The 19,081-nt window shown below is 31.4% G+C and overlaps 3 protein-coding genes across 3 annotated transcripts; 2 read left to right on the top strand and 1 right to left on the bottom strand.

Moving 5' to 3' along the window:
- The first annotated feature begins 2,627 nt into the window (after positions 1 to 2,627).
- LOC107006763 (metal tolerance protein 4-like) lies at positions 2,628 to 7,492 on the top strand. The gene is made up of 7 exons (XM_015205283.2): positions 2,628 to 2,889; positions 5,353 to 5,522; positions 5,912 to 6,110; positions 6,205 to 6,383; positions 6,468 to 6,618; positions 6,759 to 6,889; positions 6,977 to 7,492. Exons 1-7 carry the CDS (start codon positions 2,682 to 2,684, stop codon positions 7,154 to 7,156), a joined length of 1,218 nt encoding a protein of 405 aa, XP_015060769.1. The 5' UTR covers positions 2,628 to 2,681; the 3' UTR covers positions 7,157 to 7,492.
- Positions 7,493 to 10,465: 2,973 nt separating this feature from the next.
- Positions 10,466 to 14,688, top strand: LOC107008043 (CDT1-like protein a, chloroplastic). Its single transcript, XM_015206936.2, has 7 exons — positions 10,466 to 11,000; positions 11,695 to 11,814; positions 11,909 to 12,143; positions 12,948 to 13,616; positions 13,770 to 13,971; positions 14,061 to 14,151; positions 14,503 to 14,688. Exons 1-7 carry the CDS (start codon positions 10,765 to 10,767, stop codon positions 14,558 to 14,560), a joined length of 1,611 nt encoding a protein of 536 aa, XP_015062422.1. The 5' UTR covers positions 10,466 to 10,764; the 3' UTR covers positions 14,561 to 14,688.
- Positions 14,689 to 14,769: 81 nt separating this feature from the next.
- On the bottom strand, positions 14,770 to 18,591 carry LOC107008044 (protein PHOTOSYSTEM I ASSEMBLY 2, chloroplastic). The gene is made up of 6 exons (XM_015206937.2): positions 18,435 to 18,591; positions 17,198 to 17,301; positions 16,411 to 16,576; positions 15,757 to 15,849; positions 15,332 to 15,463; positions 14,770 to 15,187 (listed from the first exon to the last, which is right to left on the bottom strand). Exons 1-5 carry the CDS (start codon positions 18,514 to 18,516, stop codon positions 15,333 to 15,335), a joined length of 576 nt encoding a protein of 191 aa, XP_015062423.1. The 5' UTR covers positions 18,517 to 18,591; the 3' UTR covers positions 14,770 to 15,187; position 15,332.
- Positions 18,592 to 19,081: the final 490 nt, after the last annotated feature.

Here is a 19,081-nt window from a genome sequence, read left to right as displayed (position 1 = left end):
TTTGAACTTGGATCGTTTAAATTGATAAATAAGTCATCATCTAAACTTTTGTACAAATTAAAAATGAATTTGAACAGTTGAAACTGAAAATAATAATAGGTATTTCCATTTGGTTATTTATTTTCTTTTATAGTGGCATTATCATTGTTTGTCTAAGTTATAGATTAGAGAAATGAAAATGTCAAACAACTATTAATGAGAAAAAAGAGCCATTATTATGAACCAAAGATTGATTTTAATTATTTATTAATCTCAACCAATGGATATTCTCGAAATGGCATGCACTTGGATTCTTGAAATAAAAAAATAATAATCCAACTTTAATATTCAAATAAATAAACAAGAAGACACTAGAGCTTTTGTAATAAATAAATAGGTATAGCACATTTTCTTTAAAAAAAAAAAGATTTAAGTATAATTAGTCCACGAGAGTAAGTAAGCTACTTTCTTTAGCTCATATTATCCTCGATTTATTATAATACTTTTTATGTTCGATTTAGTTTAAAAAATAATAATTTATTTTTTCTAGAAAAGTATACTGTATTAACTTTTTAAGTGGAGGTTAGAAAGATAAAGTTTTATAAATAACATTTTATTATTTCACTTTCAACATACGTCATTTTCACTTTACCTCGTAGATTACAATGATTTGAAAAAATAAAAAATTCATGCATTAATTAAGCCTTTCTAAATTTGTAAAAATAATGTGGAAAAAGACAGAAAAAATTGTTTCATTTAAGAGAAAGTAGGTAGGGAATTTACTACTCACCTGATTTTACTCGTCAGATCATAATAAGAAATAAAAACTTTTTATTGTTTTTCATTTTTAATTTCTGTGTTTAATATTTGAATCGAAATTTATGTTTTAAAAATATTTTAATTAATAAACTTGATTAGAGATATTTGTGTGTTAAATGAACTAAATAGACTAAGATGGACAAAATATCAATAGCTATAAAGCTATTTTTTACAATAAAATAAAGTATAAGTATCTATATATAAATCTATAATATCGATATAGATATGTGTTATTTCATATAAAATTACAATGAAATTTAATTCTATTGAATCTGAACTAGTCTTATATCTTATAATTTAAATTATTGTATTTTTTAAAAATTTTTAATCTAAATTTCGATATCAGAATTAAATCAATGAAAAGAAAAATAATAGATCTAGACTTATTCAAAACAGAGACCATTTGGAATTTGAGTTCTATTAGTAATAATGAGGATTTAGAATATCACATTTGACTAATCAAAATGAGATTCAATAATAGAAAGAAAAATCAATTCTTTGACCATTCTTTCCTTCTTCAAACGGAATGAAAAGAGATAGAATTAGATCGATTTTTAAAATATATTTTTATATATTCTTTAAGGTCTTAGACTTATATATAGCTTATTTAAAATGAGGTAAAAAATTAAATAGTGAAATGAAAATAGCATATTTGTGAAAATTATTTTATTTTTATAACAGTTTGATATTCAAAACTCATTAATCTGATTAATTTTAAATTATATAAAAAAAAATTATAAATTAAGTGATTCGGCATTAAAATTTTTATTTCATAGCTCGAATCCCTGAGGATAAAAATAGTGTCATAACCATTATAAAAATTAATTATAAATTATGATGAGATGATCAAAATATCTCAACCACTAAATAAATATCCTAAAACAATTGAAAAAGAATACGAAAGATTTAGTGAATAATTTATAATGTCGTAATAAAGAATAATCCAATCTCTTTCAAGAGCGATGCAATATAAAAGTATAGAAAAGTACTCTCTCCGTCCAACACCCAGTTGTTTAGTATACTATTTTGGAATGTTCAACACTAATTGTCTATTTTACGTAATCAATTAATAATTTTTACATCATTTCTAATTTTCTTATTATTTCCTCTGTCTAATTTTAACTGTCATATTGCACTAATCGAAAGTCGATTTCACAAATTTTTAAAATTGAATTATATTACATTGATTCAATATTTTAATTAAGGATTTAAATATTCAAAAACTATATGAAAAGTACTATAAATTGCTTATTTTTATACATTAATATGATGAAAAAATATATTTATTATAAAATATAAGTGAAAGTTCTTATAGTTTAAAAAAGGAAATCATAATAATTAAAAGTAAACTGAGAAAATATTAATTATAGTCAATTCCTATTGTATTTTTTAAAATATTATATTTATTATGTTCAAAAGGTAATACAATAAAAATTTTCTTTCCATTTATTATTTTTTATTAAATAAAAGTACCTCAATAATCAATGCTATAAAATCTAAAGTAAGTAAACAAAATTTCATATTCAATACCATAAATACGTATCAAATTCCATAAATAACAATCATATTCGATAAAAGTTGTATGTAAGGCTCGAAGGCTCTTCCAACTAAGATTCTAGTACAAAATTATTTTGTCTCTTCATTTAATTTCTAACTACTTTTGTCTTTTAATATATAATATGTTATAATAAAAAAATATTTTCTAAAGATATATCTAACTATTTATCAACACCAAACAATATTACAATAAATTTCATTATTTATGTAAAAAATAAATTCAAAAAAAAAATAAAAATTGAACATATATATAGGAGATATAATATGTATATGGGGTTTTAACAAAATTGAAAAAAAAAAATTATTTTTTTTATAGAAAAAAAAATATGGAGGGAGAAGAAATCAAGAATGAAGTGAAAACTCCATTGTTGGATGGGTGGAAGCTTAGTTATAGTGGGCGGCGAAACTCAGTTACAACTTTAAGGGGTGATTTTTTAGCAAGATTGCCTGAAAAAGTGAAGTCTTGTGTTAATATTGATGTTGAATCTTCATCATCAAACATTGATAATACCAAGAGTTCTAGCTTGTCTAAAGGTACCCCCACCCCACCCCACCCACCCCTCAAAGAAAAGGAGAAAAGGGGTTCTTGTTTTCTAGTTTTTTGGTGCATTTTGGTTTTCAAGATTCAGTTTTTGCTAACTTATGGAGTTGTTTGATGGTTTTTGGTTTGCAAGATTCAATTTTTACTAACTTATGGAGTTGTTTGATGGTTTTTGGTTTGCAAGATTCAATTTTTACTAACTTATGGAGTTGTTTGATGCTGTTTGGTTCTCAAGATTCAGTTTTTTGCTGATTTATGTAGTTGTTTGATGCTTTTTTGCTTTTCAGGATTCAGCTGTTACTAACTTGAGGAGTTGTTTGGTGCTTTTTGCTTTTCAAGATTCAATTTTTTGCTGACTTATTTAGTTGTTTGATGCTTTTTTTCTTCTCAGGATTCAGCTGTTACTAACTTGAGGAGTTGTTTGGTGTTTTTTTGCTTTTCAAGATTCAATTTTTTGCTGACTTGTGTAGTTGTTTGATGCTTTTTATTTTTCAAGATTCAACTTTTACTAACTTAAGAAGTGAAAGTGATCCTTGTGAAGCACATTTAACCTTCGATTGATTGACATGTGTTTTTAGTTCTACATTATGTAGGAAGTAATGTTACATTTGGATAAAAAATTAAGGTCTCTTTGTTCTAATTTGTTTGGTGCTTTTTGCTTTTCAAGATTAAACTTTTACTAACTTAATGGAGTTGTTTGATGCTTTTTGCTTTTCAAGATTCAATTTTTTGCAGACATGTGTAGTTGTTTGATGCTTTTTTGCTTTTCAGGATTCAATTTTTTGTTAAGTTAAGGATTTGTTTGGTGGTTTTTGCTTTTTCAAGATTCAATTGTTTAGTGACTTAAGTAGTGATGGTGATAGTGATCATTGTGGTATCCTTTGATTGATTGGCATGTGTTTTTAGTTCTACATTATGTAGGAAGTAATGTTACATTTGGAAGGAAAAGAAAAGGTTTTTCTGTTCTATTTTGGCATAAACGGAATTTCTCAATGATGCCTTCACCCCAACCGGAGTCCCTTAGATACGATGTTGCTTTTTGCTTTTCAAGATGCAATTTTTACGAACTTATGGATTTGTTTGATGCTTTTTGCTTTTCAATTGTTTACTAATCAAGTAGTGATAGTGAAACTGCTCCTTGTGATATCTGACGAAGCATTTTAACCTTTGATTGTTTGACATGTGTATTTAGGCCTACATTATATAGGAAGTAATGTTACATTTGGAAGAAAAGAAAGGTCTTCCTGTTCTATTTTGCTTGGGGCTTTTTGCTAACTTAAAGGAGTTGTTTGGCGCTTTTTAAGATTCAATTATTTACTAACTTAAGTAGTGAACGTGATCCTTGTGATATCCGACAAAGCACATTTAACCTTTGACTAATTGGCATGTGTTTTTAGTTCTACATTATGTAGGAAGTAATGTTACATTTGGAAGTGAAAAAAGGTCTTTCCGTTCTAATTTGTTTGGTGCTTTTTGTTTTTCAAGATTCAGATTTTACTAACTTACGTAGTTGTTTGGTGTTTTTTTGCTTTTCAAGATTTAATTTTTACTAACTTAAGGAGTTAAAATGAATAGACACTTCCATTTTTGAGATAATAGTAGTGTTGTTCTCGTGGTTATTGTAAATTCCAATTTCATCCTTGTAATATCCGACGAGGCACGCGTAACTTTTGATTGATTGAAATATGTGTTTTTCATTCCTTTTATGTAGGAAGTTAGGTTAGATTTGGGAAACGAATATCCTTCCGTTCTAATTTGTTTGGTGAATTATGCTTTTCAAGATTGAATTTACTATCTTAAGGAGTTTAAATGAACTAGATAATCACATTGTTGGTCCCTCGATTAATAATAAATTATGATTTTGATCCTTGTGATATCCGACGAAGCACAATTTTTACGTTCAATTGATTGAAATATTTGCTTTTAGTCCTTTTATATAGGAATTGAAATATTTGTTTGATGCTTTTCGCTTTTCAAGATTCAATTTTTTCAACTTCTAGAGTTAAACTGAACTAGATTATTTCATTTTTGGAAGTAAATTTAGATTCTTTTGGTGTGACGATGATGCGATTTGAGCTTAAATGGAATAGTGAGGATTCATATACACAATCCGAACTTACTTGGGATTGAGGTGTAGTTGTTTAATTTAGATATTAAAAAGTTACGGAAAAAATTTGTAAGTTGCAATTGTCCTTGTATCAAAGTGGTGAAAGAATACAATTGTAGAATGTTACATATATAGGGTCTGAACAACCTAAAGTTATTATTATACATCAATAAATGAATTCATAGTCAAATACTTGTAGATAGTGGATTTTTTAATACATATGTAGGGTCTGAACAAAAGTTATTGGGTTCACGTAACCAAGCTAGTAGTAACCTTAAACCCCAGTTTCGATTTCTTTGTTGTATTGTTCATTACCTTTTTTCATTATTGAGGTTTTTTTGCACCACAGGAGAAAAGGATTACTACGAAAAACAGTTTGAGACCTTGAAGTCATTTGAAGAAGTTGATTCCATTGTGGCATCTAGTTTCATTGATGATGAGGATCTTGACGAACAATCTCAAGATGAGAAGGCAATGCAGATCTCCAATTATGCAAACGTTTTATTACTAGTTCTTAAGGTAACAACGGTTACATGCTCCGGTGAACTCATGATCCGAGAATGAGAAAACTCTAAACTTGCATATCTGCCTCTCGTATCTTATATATGAATCAACCGTTTTCCTTTTGGTTGCATATGCTTCTGTCATTACAAATTTCAGTAATGTATCTCAAATTTTTAGTCGATAAAGTATGTTGTTGATCATATAAGAAAGCCATGCACTTTTGAAATTAGAGCAAATGCATTTCTTCGGCAAAAACACTAGGTGATGTCTTCCATCTGTCCAAGTTTTGGTGGACAGAGTTATCCAATACTGTAGCAAGTAACCTGTGGAATTAATCGAGATATGCGCAAGTGTTTTATGCGTTTTTCTATAATGGCAGTAGTAACTATCTTTTCATCTTGCAGATCTATGCCACAGTGACAAGTGGTTCCCTAGCTATCGCTGCATCTACGTTGGATTCTTTACTTGATCTAATGGCTGGTGGTATACTGTGGCTCAGTCATCTGTCAATGAAAAATATCAACATCTACAAATATCCTATAGGGAAGTTGCGAGTTCAGCCAGTAGGGATCATTATCTTTGCTGCTGTTATGGCTACACTTGGTACGTGATCGATCTCCTTTTACACGTTAACCATTTCATCCTATTTTCATCATAATCTATCGAGTCGTTATGGCTCACGTTTCTTCCTTTTTAGGCTTTCAGGTGTTTATCCAGGCTGTAGAACAACTCGTTAAAGATGAATCTCCTGAAAAAATGACCTCGGATCAGCTTTTCTGGTTATATACTATCATGATAACGGCCACAGTAGTAAAACTTGCCCTTTGGTTATACTGCAGAAGCTCAGGAAACAACATTGTCCGTGCCTACGCAAAGGTGTGTACTGTATCTTCACGTTCTATTTTTTGGCATCGTTATCCTGATCGTCTAGACTCGTAACTTGAAGATACCTTTCGACAGGATCACTATTTTGACGTGGTTACTAATGTAGTCGGACTGGTAGCAGCTATACTTGGCGATAAATTCTACTGGTGGATTGATCCTGTTGGTGCCATTATCCTTGCACTTTATACCATCACCAACTGGTCAGGAACTGTTTTAGAAAACGCAGGTATCGTCTCATTCCTGCACAACTTTAGTTTGCATCGATAGCCTGGTTGAAAAACGGAGTGTTCTACTAGAAGATTCTGTTAGTTTTGTTTCGTCATTATACTATGTTTGATTCCATACTGAACGACGTTCTTCATGTAGTGTCACTGGTGGGACAATCAGCCCCACCCGAATACTTGCAAAAGTTAACATATCTTGTGATAAGACACCCTCAAGTTAAGCGTATTGATACAGTTCGAGCCTACACATTTGGTGTCTTGTACTTCGTAGAGGTCAGTCTCCGAAAAAACCATCTATAATAGCACACGAATGGTTCTTCTATCGATGATTTTAAGACTCGTTTGCTTACTGTAACGTAGGTAGATATTGAACTCCCGGAAGATTTGCCTTTGAAAGAAGCACATGCTATCGGAGAAACTCTACAAATAAAACTCGAAAAACTCCCTGAAGTTGAACGAGCATTCGTTCATCTCGATTTTGAATGTGAACACAAACCAGAGCACTCTGTTCTCAGCAGGTTACCAAATACTGAACCTTAGGTTCATGTTTACGTTAAGCCCGAATAAAGGAGGAGGGTTGTTATTACTATCGACGATTCGGGGTTTTGTTGTTTTTTTGACACACATTTTAACTATATAAATGTGTATATTCATATGATCAAGCATAAGGGATTGTTGAAAAGAGAGGATATCAAGAACTTGGATTTATTTTCAGATGATAGGTCTTTGTGTCATTTTTTGTCGTCTATGTTTTGCTTCGACTCTTCAAAAATGATGTCATACTCGTGTCGGATTTCTCGAAAATGTGTACACTTCTGAAAGATCCTATAAGACTCTTTGAAAATGATGTAATACTCATATCAAATTCTTCGAAAATGTGTACAATTCTAAAGATAAATTTGTAAGAATTTGAGCAAAATAAGGTTGAAAGAAAATTTTGGGAGATTCTTTAAGTGAATGATACTGTTATCACTTTCATCTATATTGTTCAGACTCTTTAAAAAAAATGATACTCTATTCGTGACGAATTACCTAAAAATTTGCACTTGTGATGGATTCAACACTAACGATATTTTTGAAGGATTCGAATAATATGTGCAAGGCTAGTGAATGGTACCTGTGTCATTTTCATCTATATTTTTCACTCTTCAAAAAAAATGATAATCTATTCGTGACAAATTACCTAAAAATTCGCACTTGTGAAGGATTCGACACTAACAATATTTTTGAAATATTTTTGAAGAATTCGAAAAACAGAAGTCGTAAGAATTCCTTCTTTGGAAATTTTGTAAGATTAAAAAGTTCAAAAAATAAAATACACTTTTTGTATTGTGATATTTTAATGTATATTACTACGATATATATATATATTTTTCTAAATCCTGATAGATAAAAGTTAATAATTACTACATGTATTAGTATATATATGAATCTTCAAAACGACGTAAAAACACGAAATGTTTTGTGTATAGAAATAAATGACATTTATTGTTTTCCCTTCTTCATGTATGAGTTGTATACAACCATGTATATCAACAAAAGGAAAGAAATAAAAACCCAAATGAAACTCCAATTCTACATTTCACCTTTAATTATTTCTTTCGAAAAGTAATAAAATATACGTAAATTTTATTTCTAATAAACTCTCGATTGCATTCTAGAAGTGAGTCTTAGCAAAGATATTATACTTTCATGATTGGAGTAAAAAAGAAAAAAAATTATACATAAACTTTATTCTATTTCTATTTTTATTTTTATATATAGAAATAAAGAGATTATTTCTGATCGACCTCGATTAAATTCTAGAAGTGAGTCTGACTGGCAAAGGTGTAGCTAGTGGACCACCATTAGTAGCATTAACTTTTTTCTTTTCTTTTTCTTCAATTTCTTGGTTTTGGTTCATCTTTTCATTTACTCCTTCATTCTTAACCTGAAATTAAAATATAGTAAAAATAATAATAATAAATAATAATAATATTCTAGCCACTAAAACTATAATTATGACATTAAATCACTTTGTAGGCATTTCAATTATTTCTAACAACAAATATCAAGTTTTTCCACTAAAAATAGGACAAGACAAATATTTAAAAAAAAATCAAGTTGTATATTGTTTCTGCTGAAATTTGAACCTGAATAAACTTGATAATTATATTTTTAAAAAGAGGACTTCACCTTTGAATTATTCACTTTTATTGCATGTTTTGGTGAGTACAATTCCATTTGACCTCCTTCTTCATTTGGCTTTTTTTGGTTATTATTATCAACTTTTAGGGCATATTTTGGTGAATATAATTCCAATTGACCTTTTTCTTCATCTTTTGATGTTGATTTTGTAATATTCCCATTGTAGGTTTTGGTACTTGTCATCTTGACAAATTGAATGAAATATCCAAAATAATTGCAAAAAAAAGATGTATATAATGGACAAAAAATGGAAATTTTATTTATCTATTTGGCTTTATGTTCTTTATTATTTGATATTTTGGGAATGTGTGCAATATGATGAACATGGAATTCTTTGGTCATTATTTGCTATGTGGCTATTGTTTTGTTTGCCATTTGTATATATGTGGCATTTTGTGGAGAACTCAAAAACTTATTATAGTACTATAAACATTTTTTGTTAGATAAGGTGTATCAATTATTTGAGAGATATATATTCTTTTTGTCTCAATTTAAGGTTCTTTTTTTTTTTTTTTTTTAAGTTAAAGAGTTCAAATTTAATTGAAAATTTTAGAATCTTTAGAGTTTTTGAAGTGAAATTTATATATTTATAAATTATTTAAAAAAAATATTATGTCGTGATTCTAAATGTGTGAAAAATTACAATCAAAGATAGACATGTTTGAATTTCGAATCTAAAGATGTCACATTAATTGAGACGAAGAAATATTATGTCACAATTCAAAATATTTTAAAGATATATGAAAAAATTACAATCAAAGATAGACATAATTGAATCTTGAATTTGAAAAATGTCACATAAATTGAAACGAAGAAAATATAATTTTTGATAAATTTATTTACCTTGTTTTAATTTGGTATATAAGAGTAAAAAAAAAGTTTTAAATTTTATGATTCTAAATTGAAAAGTATGTTAAATGTTTAAAATATATTTTAATTTTATAATATTGATTATGTCCTTAAAAATAAAATTAGAGAGTTATTTGAAAAAGGAAACAATTTTTTTTTAATAATTTACTATAATTAGATGAAGTATTTCAATTTTTGGAGGGAAAAAATATTAAGGTAGTCCTATTAGGACCTTATTTAACACATTGTTGATATTTATAAATTTTATTGGTCGAGAAAAGTCAGAAATAACAAAGATAGTAGATATAATGAAGCTCTATAACTACAGTTTTTGGTAATTTATCCTCAATATTGTAGTCTGTATATTTTACTTGTCCGTTTGAATATTTCGTTGCAAAAATACAAATAGGATAAGTATACATAAATGGAGGTTGCTTTTTGTATATTTTGTTTGTGCGTTTGTATATTTATACATTTCAGCATTTTTCAAAACTCCATTTTTTATATTTTGCTGGTCTATATACAAACATGGTAATTTATTATGATTTATTCATAGATCGAATACAAATAGTTAGGGTACTCATATACAAAATTCTCGAGCTATACAATCGAGAATCGAATTGTATAAATTCTGAATTTATACAATTAAGAAATCGAGTAGCAGAATTTTGCGAAATTGTAGAGATGAATTGAAAATAATAAAGACTATAGCTATATTACACAATATACTTTAGATGTTTGTCGTTTCACGTAATTTTCCCGATTAAAATTAACAATACAAAATAGGGGTAAAAGTGGAAATGACCCATTAATGGACCATATATAACTATTGGGCCTAAAATTCAAATACACCAATTTACAGCCCAATGGGCCTTTTCTCTTTAGCAACAATTAGCGCTTAAACTTGGCGCCAAATCTGACGTGGCATAAGAGACACGTCATCATAATTCCCGCGCGAAAACCTAACTATATATATTCTCTTCATTCATTTCGTTTTCAATTTCTGCCTCTCATTAATCGAGTTCACCGGATCTTCACCGTCCGATCGGAAATCATTGCCGGCGAATCCATTTCTCGGTGAAAAATCTGCCGGAGTTGTAGCAGTTCCGGTGATGGATCAATGGAGAACTAAAACACCGGAGAAACCGATCCAAAATCGCATGGCGCGATCACTACACTCCTTGAAAGACGTCAGAGAAGCTTCTCAGAGGCTCCGGAAATACGATATGATCCAACGCGAGGTTTCTGATCCGTTATTAAGCTACGGTGAAGTGAAATCTCCATTGGTAGCTGAATCGCCGGTTTCTGAACGAAAGAAGCATGTGAACTCGGTAAAGCTGCCGGAAAAGTGAGTGTTTCCTGTACTTTTCGTTTAGATGATTTATTCACTTTGTGTCTCTTTGACCAGATAGTTACTTGAATGTTCTTCAATATGTTCATCGCAATTGTTTATTTATTTATTTTGCTTTTGATATGAAGTGAAACTTAATTTGAATAAATTTTCATCAATATGTTCATCACAATTGTTTATTTATTCATTTTGCCTTTGATGTGAAGAAAACTTAGTTGAATAAATTTTATCCTTTGAAGAAATAATAAGATATTTAGATTTAACAATCGAGGCTTGCTCAAGTGGTTAAGCATCGTTGATTGTGAGCTTAAAGTCACACTGGATGGTAAGTAGGAACACTATTGATCTTATGTCGGGTTGGGTAGAACTTTGGAAAAGCAAAAAGTAACAGAAAATTTGGGGACTCAGGGAATTTGGACGTAGAATCAATATTTGTAAATTAAGTAAAAAGTATGTATAATAATAAAAAAAGCTACTATATGTGATATAATTAACAATTTAAAAGTTTATATGAAAAACTTAATTGGCTCTCGAAATCCAAATACGGCACATAGATTGGGATGGAGGGAGTAGTTGTTTCAATATATTAGCTTTTGAAAGTAATAGTCTTATTTGTTTATTAGCTAAGAGTGATGACAGGGTAAGAGGCTTGGTTGAGTTTTTCTTAATGTGTGTTTCTATTACCGTATAGGTATGAAATGTTGGAAAAATTCTTCAATAGCATGGATAGTTCAATTCGGCTGCTACATTTGAAGGGATCTGCAACAACTTTCACTAATATTAGTGCGAAAGTAGAGAGTTTGATCGATAAGTATGAAGATCTAATGATGTTTGAACATTTTCATTGATGGTGTTTGCTGTACTGAGAGGATTGTTAATAATTTCGTTCTTTTTGAACTTTTTAGGAGGTTTACTTGCAGTCATTTAGCTCAGCTGAAGTTTATTTTACCTGAAGCTATTGAGATAAAGAAGATTCTCAAGCACGATGAGCGCAGTTGTTGCATGAAGCCGGATCTTTATATCACTTTAAATGCAAATGCAGTTGATAATAGTGAGAACTGGAAATCCAACAGTAGCAGTGTTGTATTGAGGAAAATATTCCGCTCTCGGCTCTTGGGTTTCTTCAAGTCGCACCCTGAGGTAATCAATTTTTCTGATGTTTTGATTGTTTGTGTTGAACAATCTCTCATGGTAGGAGTAAGTTTTGCGTACACTGAACCCTCCCCAAACCTCACTTGTAGGATTACATTAAGTATATTGTTGTTAAAGATTGAACTATCTGCCAGAATATAGCTGATGCAGTATTGAGGTTTATTGGCTTGAATTCATGTTATTTAGAAAGACTAATATGTTCTGAGATGCTATTTGACTTGCTAAGTGCTCTTGTTATTTCAAAGCTCTGCATTTTCTGTAAGACAACCCGACCAGTGTTTCATTTGCAAACAATTGCTCTTGAGCATATTAAGAGGAATATGAACACTTTTAACAGCATAGCAGCAGAAGTTTCAAATGGAATATGAGATTTTAAGCTGGAGGTCTTTCATTATACTATACGTTCTTGGCAAAGTGATGCAATTGTTTCTGGCATTTAGTGCCAGTGCAACATTTTAGGTGCTTTAGTCCAGAAAATACTAAACTTTGTATGAGAATGAAGCTATACGTGAAGCACATAAAGAGTGGTAATCACTGTTTCATGAAGCTACAGAGTACTTCAGTGCCTGGCCTGCCATATTGTATGAAAGGAACAGCTTTTGATAAGAAAATTTATGTTGAATTTGTATTGTGTTTTACTCTGAGTATCAGCATTGAATAACCAGCACAGACACTTTTACATATATGAGCACCATGTTGTCAGCTTAGACATCGTTGAAGTATAATTTAATGTTTCCCTGTAAATTTTATTTCCATGATAAACAAATAAGATAATTACTGTTTCTGTTTCAGGGTGATGACATTCCTGAGGGAATGCTGCCAGGCCCATTCACTCAGTCTAAGCAAGTAGTGACCAACTCATGTAGACCTTCTGGCTCATCCTTAACCAGTGAGGCACCTAATGGTGTGTTTCCACTGCAGTCAATAGCTGCATCACACCTGTCTGTATCTTTCAAGAGATGCTTTTCAAATCGAGCATCTATTACTGGAGGAACGGATCTCAAGGAAAGAGATAGAGTTGGGCTCAGGCTCGTTTCTCCAGCTTCAATACCCCTTAATGTCCCAAGTTCCACCAAGAAGAAAACAGTAGCATGTTCTGATGCTCCTAAGTTATCTCTAAAACAAACTAGCATCATGAAATGCTCAGCAGGAGGGGTTGTTTTGGCTAGTTCACCATGCCATCCACCTGCTCTTCCTATGATTGAAGCCAAAAAGAGAGAAGATGGTTCTACGTCCGCTCCAGCAACCCCTATGCTCGAACCTCCTAAGAGATGTTACATGAGTCCAGATGATCCAGCTGAATCACCAATAAAACTAGCTAGATGCCCGTCAACTAGAAGGTCGTTGCTCTTTGGTACTCCTGCGAAGAGTGCAAATGCTGGTGATAAAGTCTGCGAGAATGGAAGGTTTTCAACTGATGATGATATTCTTGACATTCTTCCTGAGAATCTTCTGCAATCGGTAAGAAAACACACACTTGCATATCTATCTTCCTTGATAAAATTTTTTAAGATCAACTACACTGGATTCATTTAAATTTTCATTCCTCAACGTAGTTGAACTACAAAATATTCTGTTTTCTGCAACAAGAAGCTAACTTCCATTATTTCACAGATAGGAGAAAAGGAGAGTGAAGCACTAGCGGAGCAAAATCCAGCCATATCCCAAGCAAAAAGGCGCAAACAGATGATTGCTTGTTTGCCTCACCTCTTTGACATGATTTATTTCCTGTTTCAATCTATTAAACGTTCTGTCATGACGAAAGAGGAGCTCATGCACAGAGTAATTTCAAGCCATTTAGAGATAACGGATAAAAGTAAGCCCGGTTGACAATTTTCAGAAGCCTGTAGTCCTTTTGAGATTCATTGGAGCTTCTTTCTGAATCTTGATGTTTCATTACTACAGGTGAAGTTGAACAGCAACTCCTATTACTGCAAGAATTGGCTCCTGAATGGATTTATGAGAAACCAGCATCTAACGGAACTCTTCTCTTACTGTAAGCTACCATTCTCAAATTCCAATCATTTGTTTGCTTTGTCCAAAGCAATGATGAGTTCAGGAGATCTATATTTGCCGGTTTCTTGATCAATTTTCGTCGTTAGAATAGATTAGAATCTCACATTGGTTGGGAAATGGAGTGATAGTCTCTAGCGTTTAAGGTTGGGTTAAACCCAAGAGTCATATTTTCACGTGGTATTAGAGCCAAGGGTCGTGTTATAGCTTAAGCCCATAGAGGTATTACAGTTCCGTTCCATATTGATTGAGAAATTAGCTAGTGCTTACTCTTTCCTCGTGAGCTAACTTTTAGGATTAAGCTACATCTAATATCTATATCTTTATTTTGCAGTGTTAGCAAGATAACAAATCCTGACACAATTCGTTCAAGACTAGCAGAAGCCAATTGAGAGAAACAAGAAACTAGTGATTTGTACTTTATTTTACCAAATAGTAGTGTAAGGAATAACAATTTAGTAAAAGTTGTAAATAATAGTGTTTTGTCTAATTAATACAGTACCACTTACGTTGCATCAAATGGCCAGTATAGTTATGATAATTCAGTCTCATCCTTAGTAATTAGATCTTTCTTTTTCTAAAATAAAATGACCATACAATATACCATAACACACCAATTTAAAAAATAATAGATGGTACAAACTTTAACAATTTTCCAGATACAATCCAAAGTACAAAACAGTCTCTGTTTTCTCTTCTTTCATTCTCTATTGTTATGAGATATGAAGACAATATGCAAATTGAACACCAAATTAATGCTCTTCTCTCACAATATTCCGAAATAATTGATATGCTAACTCTATCATGTGGCAGATACTGCTTCCCATTTCTTTCCAGAATGGTGGAGGGGTCGATGAAAGTCTGGGAATACTACTACCCCGGTATCAAGAGAGATCAGGGAGAGAACGAGAGTTCATCGAGAGATTTAACAGGTACACTCAACAACACAATAGTTTGTTACATCCATAGTTACTTTGAGTCTCTTCTCATTGTCCTTCTGGTTTAGTACAGCTTTCAACCTGAGGAATACGAATTCTGAACTTGAGAATCTATACGTAAAATGTTTCAATCCAGTACCCGATTGGAATGTAAAATGACGTTCTACATAACAAGGGTAAATAGAACAGGATTCGTAAGACTAGAAATGAATTATGATAATTAACCTTATGAGTTTGGCAACAGTCGTCCATTATACATCTTGTCAAGTAACTTCCTTGCGTCTGGCCGCCTAAGAAGACCTTTATTATTAGGTAAACCAGTTCCTAAACATACAGGACATACTAGTTTCCCTCGTCCTGGTTATCCCATAAGAAAAAATGTCGTCATGTTAGTATTCAAGATAAGATAAAATGAATCATTCTGAAAGCAAAGATCGTAAAGCAAACGATTATCAAAGGGAAAGAATATTGATGGTATGTCTTGTTGGGATATATCGAAATGAAAATGGAGCGGTTCTTGTTTAGTGACTCGATAAAGAAAACCCTACGTTTTATGCAATATTCAAATTTTGGTTTTGTGCTGGGACTATGATCTACATTTTGACTTCTTTTCTTCCTTATATGGATTCAAAGGTTCTATAATAACATACCGTAACAATTGGGGCACTCAGTGAACTCATAAACGTCTTTAGCTCGTTTTCTGTTTAGAGCTTTCCATTTTCCTGTACCACCACACATATCACCTAAATAAAAAACAGACGGAAGTCTTAAAGTAGATAGAGCACCAACATAAGTTATGCATACAAAATTATAGTGCTTCATCTAAATTGGGATAATTCTTTGATTCGTGTCCAGGATAGTAAAGACTAGCTTCGTTTTGTCCTTCGGTTACTTGGAAAATGTATGACAAAAGATTTAACAGACATCAATAGCTCACAAATTATCTGTTTTACGATATAATGTGAGGAAGAGATCGGAGGAAGACAAGTTCTGAACAGAATTGTAAAACAAGGGCCCATAGACAAAGATATCAAGCAGAAAAAAAAAGATATTGGAGTAGCAAAAGGGTTTAACCTTTATCAGAAAAGAGAACTTAAGTAGTCAAAGATCCCTTCAATTACTACATTTATAATTTTATAAGGGTACTGAATTTGGTTATACGGACTGCAGTTTCAATATGAAAATCTTCAAGAACTTGTTTATAGTCATGGAGAAGCATAAGAAAAGTTCTCTTAGAACATGTTACTAAATGTAATATGATTAGTGAGTTGAAGCAAGTAAAGCAGGAATCAATATACACTTACAAATTATAGCGCCACTACCCCCACAATTCCGACAGCCAGGACTTTCATTTCCATCTAAGGCAATTGCTCTTGGTTCAGAAATTGGATTTCCAGAAGCAGTTATCAGAGCTCCAGTTGAGCATAGGCAAGTTAGACACCATCTCCGCGAGACTGACGGTTGAGATCTCTGTTCCGAAAAGCAACAGCACACAAATCAATAATATAATCTGATGATAGTTGTAGACAAAAATAGCACATTGTCAATTTTATTGTATACAATACATTACTATTTGGAGGGTCGAACAATGATTTTCCTCTTTATAATTTTCTCAAACATTTCCAAAAAGACATTATTTTACAAAAGTAAAAACTAGAATTCCCAAGAATCATCAATTGACTCTACATAGGAAGGAGTGGAGGTCCCGTATTAAAGGTAAAAAGTTAGTAGGGGTAGAGTGTTGTCTTGTCTTACAAAGGCTTAGGCTTGTTAGTGCCTATCATAGTACTAGTTATACCCTTGTAGTTCTTGTCATGTGTTGTTTATTTATGTTTCGAGTATCACATTATTTTGCTACTGTTATTGTTTCGAGTAGACTTTACAATTGTTTTCTCTTCTTCTTCTTTCACTTGGGTTTGATGGAGGCATCAAAGCCGAGGGTCTTTCGCAAACAATCTCTCTACCTGCACGAGGTAATCATAAGGTCTTAGCAACACTCTACACTCCCCAGACCCCGCTTAGTAGATTTTACCAGGTATGTTGTTGTTGTTGTTTAGCAATCCCATCAAGAAGCTGTAAGAAGTTACCAACCTTTTCCTCTACAGATTCCTGTGAATGCTCGGAAGATGCAGAAGTACAACTCTCATCCTCTGAGCTGCAGCTCACATGAGACCCTACCCTCTTCTTCATATTCACTGCCATTTCCAGAAAAATAATTACTCCCGACTACTAACATATTTTTCAGACGCTCAAAAAGGGTCTTCAAAAACAGTAACTTATAACAAAATCCCAATCGGAAAGAACAATCAAGAATGAAGTCAACCGGTCCAAACAAACAAACAAACAAACAAATAAATCTATCCCAATTGCATTTCAACTATGTATACTGTTTAACTAAATGGTCTGTCGTGGAGTGGTATAAAGTTCAAATCCCAACAAAGCCAAAAGAAAAACACTAGGTGATTCTTCCCGTCTGTTCTAGCCTTGGTGGATAGAGTTATCTATGAATTAGTCTAGGTGCGCGAAACCTGGCCAAACACCATACAAACTTAAGTGCCACTTAGAGAGATTTCATCTGTAAACTAAAGTAGGATAATGAAAAACTACAAAACTTGAACCAAAAACCAAACAAACAAATATTCCAAGAAGAGTGCAATACAAAATGACCTTAACCAAAATCTACTGCAAAATCCAGCTTCTAATCAACTTACACTAATATAAAGAAAAACATTTGGAGTTTTAACTATGAACCCCATAGAGCTAAAGGAATGAGAAATAAGAGATGGCAAACCATAACTTCTACATATACACACTATAACAGTAAGTTAAAAAAGAAAAAGTTTAGATTTTTAGGATGATATTTGAATTTTGAAGCTACAAATATCAACAAGGGTCTTCAAAAATATCAACTTCATCAAAAAAACAATAGCCATAACTAGACACCCATAACCAACAACTACAGCGTATTCTCACAAGTGAGGTCTGGAGTGGATAGCGTGTACACTACCTTGTTGAGGTAAAAGATTGTTTTCGAAAAACCCTAAAAATACATTAACAAGGAACATAACAGCAAATAAACAAATGAGTATGTCCCAATTACTATCTCAATTGGGTGATATCAACTTAAACTTGCTTCCACATCACAAAAAAAATTCAATTCCCCAAAAACACAAACTTGCAACCAAAATGACCATAAACAAATAAAAAAAAATCCCACTTCCAAGATTTTATCTTTATGCAGAGTAGAATCAAGAAAACTACAAAAATCTGACATAAATTTTAAAAAAAAATCAAGAAAATTAAACAAAAGATTGATGTATCATCTTACACTGACATAAAGAGGAAGATTTGGGGTTTAAGTATGAACCCCATAGAGCTGAAGGAGTAGAAAATGAGAGGTGGGAAGCCATATCTCTCTCTTTTTTCTATTTCTCAACTTCTACATATAAAAAAAGGTGAGATTTTTATTACTCCCTTCGTTTAAAAAAGATAACCTAATTTAATTTGAATCAAAATTTAAAAAAAGAAAGAATATTTTTTAATTTTGTGATTATAAATTAAAGTTAAGTCAAATGCATCAAAATATCCTTTAATTTTGTGGCTTTAAACATGTCTTGTGAAAAGTTAAAATTAAAAATTTATCAAAAAAAATAAAGAGTCAATTTTTTTAAACAGACTAAAATAAAAATATGATTTTTCATTTTTTAAACGAAAGGAGTATGATATTTGAGATTTTGAAGCTAAAAAAATATCAAATTTGAGTAAAAGAATCAAAGAATGTTTTGGGTTTTATTTTGTTTTTTGTTTTTTGATGAATGAAAAAGAGGGAATCAACATGGATAATAAATCTTAGCCTCTATTTTCTATATGAATGAATATTCAAGTTATGATTAATTCATTTCTACCCCTTAAAGTTTAGATAGAGGACTTTTGCTTACCCTATACTCTCAAAAACATTTCTCTAAGCTTAAATAA

Source organism: Solanum pennellii, chromosome 1 (genome assembly GCF_001406875.1).
Source record: "Solanum pennellii chromosome 1, SPENNV200".
Taxonomy (NCBI): Eukaryota; Viridiplantae; Streptophyta; class Magnoliopsida; order Solanales; family Solanaceae; genus Solanum; species Solanum pennellii.
Note: the sequence above shows the minus strand (reverse complement) of the source record. Positions and strands in the feature narration are given on the sequence as shown.